The sequence below is a fragment of the Lampetra fluviatilis genome, unplaced genomic scaffold, assembly GCF_964198595.1.
Source record: "Lampetra fluviatilis unplaced genomic scaffold, kcLamFluv1.1 SCAFFOLD_859, whole genome shotgun sequence".
Taxonomy (NCBI): domain Eukaryota; kingdom Metazoa; phylum Chordata; class Hyperoartia; order Petromyzontiformes; family Petromyzontidae; genus Lampetra; species Lampetra fluviatilis.
In genome coordinates, this window is record NW_027620476.1 from 17501 (window position 1) to 27525 (window position 10025).

The window sequence follows — 10025 nt, forward strand, 5'->3', positions numbered from 1 at the left end:
GAGAGAGGGGGAGAGATGGGGAGAGATGGTGAGAGAGAGGGGGAGAGATGGTGAGATGGTGAGAGAGAGGGGGAGAGAGGGGGAGATGGTGAGAGAGAGGGGGAGAGATGGTGAGATGGTGAGAGAGAGGGGGGAGAGATGGTGAGATGGTGAGAGAGAGGGGGAGAGATGGTGAGATGGTGAGAGAGAGGGGGAGAGATGGTGAGATGGGGAGAGAGAGGGGGAGAGATGGTGAGATGGTGAGAGAGAGGGGGAGAGATGGGGAGATGGTGAGAGAGAGGGGGAGAGATGGTGAGATGGGAGAGAGGGGGAGAGATGGTGAGATGGGGAGAGAGGGGGAGAGATGGTGAGATGGTGAGAGAGAGGGGGAGAGATGGTGAGATGGTGAGAGAGAGGGGGAGAGATGGTGAGATGGTGAGAGGGGGAGAGAGGGGGAGAGATGGGGAGAGATGGTGAGAGAGAGGGGGAGAGATGGTGAGATGGTGAGAGAGAGAGGGGGAGAGATGGTGAGATGGTGAGAGAGAGGGGGAGAGATGGGGAGATGGTGAGAGAGAGGGGGAGAGATGGGGAGATGGTGAGAGAGAGGGGGAGAGATGGTGAGATGGTGAGAGAGAGGGGGAGAGATGGGGAGATGGTGAGAGAGAGGGGGAGAGATGGTGAGATGGTGAGAGAGAGGGGGAGAGATGGGGAGATGGTGAGAGAGAGGGGGAGAGATGGTGAGATGGTGAGAGGGGGAGAGAGGGGGAGAGATGGGGAGAGATGGTGAGAGAGAGGGGGAGAGATGGTGAGATGGTGAGAGAGAGGGGGAGAGAGGGGGAGATGGTGAGAGAGAGGGAGAGAGATGGTGAGATGATGAGAGGGGGAGAGAGGGGGAGAGATGGGGAGAGATGGTGAGAGAGAGGGGGAGAGATGGTGAGATGGTGAGAGAGAGAGGGGGAGAGATGGTGAGATGGTGAGAGAGAGGGGGAGAGATGGTGAGATGGTGAGAGAGAGGGGGAGAGATGGTGAGATGGGGAGAGAGAGGGGGAGAGATGGTGAGATGTGAGAGAGAGGGGGAGAGATGGTGAGATGGGGAGAGAGAGGGGGAGAGATGGGGAGATGGTGAGAGAGAGGGGGAGAGATGGTGAGATGGGAGAGAGGGGGAGAGATGGAGAGATGGGGAGAGAGAGGGGGAGAGATGGTGAGATGGTGACAGAGAGGGGGAGAGATGGTGAGATGGTGAGAGAGAGGGGGAGAGATGGTGAGATGGGAGAGAGGGGGAGAGATGGTGAGATGGTGACAGAGAGGGGGAGAGATGGTGAGATGGGAGAGAGGGGGAGAGATGGAGAGATGGGGAGAGAGAGGGGGAGAGATGGGGAGATGGTGAGAGAGAGGGGGAGAGATGGTGAGATGGGAGAGAGGGGGAGAGATGGTGAGATGGTGAGAGAGAGAGGGGGAGAGATGGTGAGATGGTGAGAGAGAGGGGGAGAGATGGTGAGATGGTGAGAGAGAGGGGGAGAGATGGTGAGATGGTGAGAGAGAGGGGGAGAGATGGTGAGATGGTGAGGAGAGGGGGAGAGATGGGGAGATGGTGGGAGAGATGGTGAGATGGTGAGAGAGAGGGGGAGAGTTGGGGAGATGGTGAGAGAGAGGGGGAGAGATGGGGAGATGGTGAGAGAGAGGGGGAGAGATGGGGAGATGGTGAGAGAGAGGGGGAGAGATGGTGAGATGGTGAGATGGGGAGAGAGAGGGGGAGAGATGGTGAGATGGGGAGAGAGGGGGAGAGATGGTGAGATGGTGAGAGTGAGGGGGAGAGATGGTGAGATGGGGAGAGAGGGAGAGATGGTGAGAGAGAGGGGGAGAGATGGGGATATGGGGAGAGAGAGGGGGAGAGATGGGGAGATGGTGAGAGAGAGGGGGAGAGATGGGGAGATGGTGACAGAGAGGGGGAGCGATGGTGAGATGGTGAGAGAGAGGGGGAGAGATGGTGAGATGGTGAGATGGGGAGAGAGAGGGGGAGAGATGGTGAGATGGGGAGAGAGGGGGAGAGATGGTGAGATGGTGAGAGAGAGGGGGAGAGATGGTGAGATGGGGAGAGAGGGAGAGATGGTGAGAGAGAGGGGGAGAGATGGGGGATATGGGGAGAGAGAGGGGGAGAGATGGGGAGATGGTGAGAGAGAGGGGGAGAGATGGGGAGATGGTGACAGAGAGGGGGAGCGATGGTGAGATGGTGAGAGAGAGGGGGAGAGATGGTGAGATGGTGAGAGAGAGGGGGAGAGATGGGGAGATGGTGAGAGAGAGGGGGAGAGATGGTGAGATGGTGAGATGGGGAGAGAGAGGGGGAGAGATGGTGAGATGGGGAGAGAGGGGGAGAGATGGTGAGATGGTGAGAGAGAGGGGGAGAGATGGTGAGATGGTGACAGAGAGGGGGAGAGATGGTGAGAGGGAGAGAGAGAGGGGGAGAGATGGTGAGATGGGGAGAGAGGGGGAGAGATGGGGAGATGGTGAGAGAGAGGGGGAGAGATGGTGAGATGGTGACAGAGAGGGGGAGAGATGGTGAGAGGGGGAGAGAGAGGGGGAGAGATGGTGAGATGGGGAGAGAGAGGGGGAGAGATGGGGAGATGGTGACAGAGAGGGGGAGAGATGGTGAGAGGGGGAGAGAGAGGGGGAGAGATGGTGAGATGGTGAGAGAGAGGGGGAGAGATGGTGAGAGGGTGAGAGATGGTGAGATAGTGAGAGGGGGAGAGATGGTGAGATGGTGACAGAGATGGTGAGAGAGATGGTGAGTGACTGAGTGGGTGAGTGGGTGAGCGAGTGGATGAGTGAGTGGGTGGGTGAGTTGGTTGGGTGGGTGAGTGACTGAGTGGGTGAGCGAGTGGGTGGGTGAGTGGGTAGGTGAGTGAGTGACTGAGCGGTTGAGTGGGTGAGTGAGAGTGGGTGGGTGAGTTGGTTGGGTGGGTGAGTGACTGAGTGAGCGAAGCGAGCGGGTGAGCGCGTCTCTCACCGCGGAGCGAACTGGTCCACGGTGAGCCCGGCCTGCAGGCCGGTGCGCACATACTCCAGCCCGTCGGCCAGGGTGAAGGCCGCTTCTAGCACCGCGTCCGCACCAGCCTCCTGCATGTGGTAGCCGCTGATGGAGATGGAGTTGAAGCGTGGCATGTGCTGGTGACGGGGGTGAGGGTGAGGGGGTGAGTGGGAGGGGGGGAGGGAGAGGGGGAGTGAGTGGGTGAGTGGGTGGGTGGGTGAGGAAGGGAGGTGGGTGAGTGGGTGGGTGGGTGGGTGGGTGAGTGGGTGGGTGGGTGAGTGAGTGGGTGAGTGGGTTGGTGGGTGAGTGGATGAGGGAGGGAGGTGGGTGAGTGGGTGAGTGGGTGGGTGGGTGAGTGAGTGGGTGGGTGAGTGAGTGAGTGAGTGGGTGGGTGGGTGAGTGGGTGGGTGAGTGAGTGAGTGGGTGGGTGGGTGAGTGGGTGGGTGGGTGAGTGAGTGAGTGGGTGGGTGGGTGAGTGGGTGGGTGAGTGAGTGAGTGGGTGGGTGGGTGGGTGGGTGGGGGAGTGGGTGGGTGGGTGAGTGAGTGGGTGAGTGGGTTGGTGGGTGAGTGGATGAGGGAGGGAGGTGGGTGAGTGGGTGAGTGGGTGGGTGGGTGAGTGAGTGGGTGGGTGAGTGATTGAGTGGGTGGGTGGGTGGGTGAGTGAGTGGGTGGGTGAGTGATTGAGTGGGTGGGTGGGTGGGTGAGTGAGTGGGTGGGTGAGTGAGTGAGTGGGTGGGTGGGTGAGTGGGTGGGTGGGTGAGTGAGTGAGTGGGTGGGTGGGTGAGTGGGTGGGTGAGTGAGTGAGTGGGTGGGTGGGTGGGTGGGTGGGGGAGTGGGTGGGTGGGTGAGTGAGTGAGTGGGTGGGTGGGTGAGTGGGTGGGTGGGTGAGTGAGTGAATGGGTGGGTGAGTGGGTGAGTGAGTGAGGGGGAGGGGGGGAGGGAGAGGGTGAGTGAGTGGATGAGGGAGGGAGGTGGGTGAGTGAGTGGGTGGGTGGGTGGGTGGGTGAGTGGGTGGGTGAGTGGGTGGGTGAGTGGGTGGGTGAGTGGGTGGGTGGGTGAGTGGATGGGTCAGTGGGTGGGTGAGTAAGTGGGTGGGTGAGTGGGTGGGTGAGTGGGTAGGTGAGTGGGTGGGTGGGTGAGTGGGTGGGTGGGTGGGTGAGTGAGTGGGTGGGTGAGTGAGTGAGTGGGTGGGTGAGTGAGTGAGTGAGTGAGTGGGTGGGTGGGTGAGTGAGTGAGTGAGGGGGAGGGGGGTGAGGGGGAGGGTGGGTGAGTGGGTAGGTGAGTGAGCGAGCGAGTGGGTGACTGAGCAACTCACCGGGTGAGCGAGCGCCTCAACGGTTGAGCGACCGACCGACCGGGCGATTGAACGAGCGGCTCACCGGCTGACTGAGCGAGCGATTGACCGGGCGACCGGGTGACTGAACGAGCGAGCGACTCAGTGAGCGAGCGACTGAGCGAGCGACTGAGCGAGCGAGCGGGTGACTGAACGAGCGAGCGACTCAGTGAGCGAGCGACTGAGCGAGCGAGCGAGCGACTGAGCGAGCGAGCGGGTGACTGAGCGAGCGAGCGACTGAGCGAGCGAGCGGGTGACTGAGCGAGCGAGCGACTGAGCGAGCGAGCGGGTGACTGAGCGAGCGAGCGACTGAGCGAGCGAGCGGGTGACTGAGCGAGCGAGCGACTGAGCGAGCGAGCGACTGAGCGAGCGAGCGGGTGACTGAGCGAGCGAGCGACTCAGCGAGCGAGCGAGCGAGCGACTGAGCGACCGGGCGAGCGAGTGACCGGATGACTGAGAGACCGGGCGAGTGAGCGAGCGAGCGACTCAACGAGCGAGCGACTGAGCGAGCGAGCGACTGAGCGAGCGAGCGACTCACCGGGCGAGCGAGCGACTCACCGGGCGGGCGAGCGAGCGAGCGACTCACCGTGGCGGTGAAGGCGAAGATGTCTGCGATGATGCGCAGGGAGGCTTGAGGCGGGTAGATGAACGTATTGCGCACCATGAACTCCTTGAGGATGTCGTTCTGGATGGTGCCGGTGAGACGGCCCCGCGGGACGCCCTCCTCCTCCGCCGCCGCCACGAACATGGCCAACACGGGCACCACGGCGCCGTTCATCGTCATGGAGACCGACATGCGGTCCAGCGGGATGCCCTGGGGAGAGAGACACACAGAGAGAGACACAGAGAGAGACAGAGAGACAGTGAGACACAGAGAGAGACACACAGAGACACGCGGAGACACAGGGAGACACAGGGAGACACACAGAGACACACAGAGACACACAGAGACACGCAGAGACACAGAGACACACAGAGACACACAGAGACAGGGAGAGACACACAGAGACACACAGAGACAGGGAGAGACACAGAGACAGGGAGAGACACACAGAGACACGCGGAGACACAGGGTGAGACACAGACACACAGAAACACAGAGACACACAGAGACACAGGGAGACACAGGGTGAGACACAGAGACACAGGGTGACACAGAGACACACAGAGACACAGAGACACACAGAGACACACAGAGACACACAGAGACACACAGAAACAGGGAGAGACACACAGAGACACGCGGAGACACAGGGAGACACACAGAGACACACAGAGACACACAGAGACAGGGAGAGACACACAGAGACACGCGGAGACACAGGGAGACACACAGAGACACACAGAGACACACAGAGACACACAGAGACAGGGAGAGACACACAGAGACACACAGAGACACACAGAGACAGGGAAAGACACACAGAGACAGGGAGAGACACAGGGAGACACACAGAGACACACAGAGACACACAGAGACACAGAGACACACAGAGACACACAGAGACACACAGAGACACACAGAGACACACAGACACAGGGAGAGACACAAAGAGACACACAGAGACACACAGAGACAGGGAGAGACACAGGGAGACACACAGACACACAGAGACACACAGAGACACACAGAGACACACAGAGACACAGAGACACACACAGACACACAGAGACACACAGAGACACACAGAGACACACAGAGACAGGGAGAGACACAGGGAGACACACAGAGACACACAGGGGGACAGGGGGAGACACACAGAGACACACAGAGACACACAGAGACACACAGACACACAGAGACACACAGAGACACAGGGAGACACAGAGACACACAGAGACACAGAGAGACAGTGAGAGACACACAGAGACATGCGGAGACACAGGGAGACACACAGACACACAGAGACACACAGAGACACACAGAGACACAGAGACACACAGAGACACAGACACACAGAGACACACAGAGACACAGGGAGACACAGAGACACACAGAGACACACAGAGACACAGAGAGAGACACACAGAGACACACAGAGACAGGGAGAGACACAGGGAGACACACAGAGACACACAGAGACACACAGAGACAGGGAGAGACACACAGAGACACGCGGAGACACAGGGAGACACAGGGAGACACACAGAGACACACAGAGACACACAGAGACAGGGAGAGACACACAGAGACACACAGAGACACACAGAGACAGGGAGAGACACACAGAGACAGGGAGAGACACAGGGAGACACACAGAGACACACAGAGACACACAGAGACACACAGAGACACACAGACACAGGGAGAGACACAAAGAGACACACAGAGACACACAGAGACAGGGAGAGACACAGGGAGACACACAGACACACAGAGACACACAGAGACACACAGAGACACACAGAGACAGGGAGAGACACAGGGAGACACACAGAGACACACAGGGGGACAGGGGGAGACACACAGAGACACACAGAGACACACAGAGACACACAGACACACAGAGACACACAGAGACACAGGGAGACACAGAGACACACAGAGACACAGAGAGACAGTGAGAGACACACAGAGACATGCGGAGACACAGGGAGACACACAGACACACAGAGACACACAGAGACACACAGAGACACAGAGACACACAGAGACACAGACACACAGAGACACACAGAGACACAGGGAGACACAGAGACACACAGAGACACACAGAGACACAGAGAGAGACACACAGAGACACACAGAGACAGGGAGAGACACAGGGAGACACACAGAGACACACAGAGACACACAGAGACAGGGAGAGACACACAGAGACACGCGGAGACACAGGGAGACACAGGGAGACACACAGAGACACACAGAGACACACAGAGACAGGGAGAGACACACAGAGACACACAGAGACACACAGAGACAGGGAGAGACACACAGAGACAGGGAGAGACACAGGGAGACACACAGAGACACACAGAGACACACAGAGACACACAGAGACACACAGAGACACACAGAGACACACAGAGACACACAGACACAGGGAGAGACACACAGAGACACACAGAGACACACAGAGACAGGGAGAGACACAGGGAGACACACAGACACACAGAGACACACAGAGACACACAGAGACACACAGAGACAGGGAGAGACACAGGGAGACACACGGAGAGACACACAGGGGGACAGGGGGAGACACACAGAGACACAGAGAGACACACAGAGACACACAGAGACACACAGAGACAGAGAGACACACAGAGACACACAGACACAGGGAGAGACACACAGAGACACACAGAGACACACAGAGACACACAGAGACACAGAGAGAGACACACAGAGACACACAGAGACAGGGAGAGACACAGGGAGACACACAGAGACACACAGGGGGACAGAGGGAGACACACAGAGACACACAGAGACACACACAGACACAGGGAGAGACACACAGAGACACAGAGACACACAGACACACACAGAGACACACAGAGACACAGGGTGAGACACCTGGAAGAGGAGTTTCATGTCCTCGACGGAGTCGATGGCGACTCCGGCCATCCCCACGTCACCAGCGACGCGCGGGTCATCGGAGTCGTAGCCGCGGTGGGTGGGCAGGTCAAAGGCCACGGACAGACCCTGCTGCCCCGCACGGATGTTGGCCCTGCAGAGAGACACAGAGACACAGACAGAGAGACACGGTGGGTGGGCAGGTCAAAGGCCACGGACAGACCCTGCTGCCCCGCACGGATGTTGGCCCTGCAGAGAGACACAGAGACACAGACAGAGAGACACGGTGGGTGGGCAGGTCAAAGGCCACGGACAGACCCTGCTGCCCCGCACGGATGTTGGCCCTGCAGAGAGACACAGAGACACAGACAGAGAGACACGGTGGGTGGGCAGGTCAAAGGCCACGGACAGACCCTGCTGCCCCGCACGGATGTTGGCCCTGCAGAGAGACACAGAGACACAGACAGAGAGAGACAGAGAGAGACACAGAGAGAGACACAGAGAGACACACAGAGACACACAGAGAGACACAGAGAGACACAGAGAGAGACACAGAGAGACACACAGAGAGACACAGAGAGAGACACAGAGAGACACAGAGACACACAGAGAGACACACAGAGAGACACAGAGAGACACAGAGAGACACAGAGAGACACACAGAGACACACAGAGAGACACAGAGAGACACAGAGAGAGACACAGAGAGACACACAGAGAGACACAGAGAGAGACACAGAGAGACACAGAGACACACAGAGAGACACACAGAGACACACAGAGAGACACAGAGAGACACAGAGAGAGACACAGAGAGACACACAGAGAGACACAGAGAGAGACACAGAGAGACACAGAGACACACAGAGAGACACACAGAGACACACAGAGAGACACAGAGAGACACAGAGAGAGACACAGAGAGACACACAGAGACACACAGAGAGACAGAGAGACACACAGAGAGACACACAGAGAGACAGAGAGACACACAGAGAGACACAGAGAGACACAGAGAGACAGAGAGACACACAGAGAGACACACAGAGAGACAGAGAGACACACAGAGAGACAGAGAGACACAGAGAGACAGAGAGACACACAGAGAGACAGAGAGAGAGACACAGAGAGACACACAGAGACACACAGAGAGACACAGAGAGACACAGAGAGACACAGAGAGACAGAGAGACACACAGAGAGACACACAGAGAGACAGAGAGACACAGAGAGACAGAGAGACACACAGAGAGACACACAGAGAGACACACAGAGAGACAGAGAGAGACACAGAGAGACACAGAGAGACACAGAGAGACACAGAGAGACACAGAGAGACACACAGAGACACACAGAGAGACAGAGACACACAGAGAGACACAGAGAGACACACAGAGAGACAGAGAGACACAGAGAGACAGAGAGACACACAGAGAGACACACAGAGAGACACACAGAGAGACAGAGAGAGACAGAGACACACAGAGAGACAGAGAGACACAGAGAGACACAGAGAGACACAGAGACACACAGAGAGACACACAGAGAGACAGAGAGAGACAGAGACACACAGAGAGACAGAGAGACACAGAGAGACACAGAGAGACACAGAGAGACACAGAGACACACAGAGAGACACACAGAGAGACACAGAGAGACAGAGACACAGAGAGACAGAGACACAGAGAGACACAGAGAGACACAGAGAGACACAGAGACACACAGAGACACAGAGAGACACAGAGAGACACAGAGAGACACAGAGAGACACACAGAGACACAGAGAGACACAGACACAGAGAGACACAGAGAGACACACAGAGACACAGTGAGACACAGAGAGACACAGAGAGACACAGAGAGACACAGAGAGACACAGACACAGAGAGACACAGAGAGACACACAGAGACACAGTGAGACACAGAGAGACACAGAGAGACACAGAGAGACACAGAGAGACACAGAGAGACACAGAGACACAGAGAGACACACAGAGACACACAGAGAGACACAGAGACACACAGAGACACAGAGAGACAGAGAGAGACACAGAGAGACACAGAGAGACACAGAGAGACACAGAGACACAGAGAGACACAGAGACACACAGAGACACACAGAGAGACACAGAGAGACACAGAGACACACAGAGACACAGAGAGACAGA

At 57.6% G+C, this 10025-nt stretch overlaps 1 protein-coding gene across 1 annotated transcript in view; it reads right to left on the minus strand.

Annotated features, from left to right (window-relative positions):
• The window catches only part of MMUT (methylmalonyl-CoA mutase), an 18080-nt gene extending 9952 nt beyond the window's left edge, over positions 1–8128 (minus strand). Inside the window, exons 1-3 of the mRNA XM_078884561.1 lie at positions 7858–8128; positions 4924–5151; positions 2984–3141 (exon numbers count right to left, since the gene is read on the minus strand). Coding sequence (XP_078740687.1) covers positions 2984–3141; positions 4924–5151; positions 7858–7908 — 437 coding nt within the window. The 5' untranslated portion in view covers positions 7909–8128. The remainder of the gene's footprint in view (positions 1–2983; positions 3142–4923; positions 5152–7857) is intronic.
• Positions 8129–10025: the final 1897 nt, after the last annotated feature.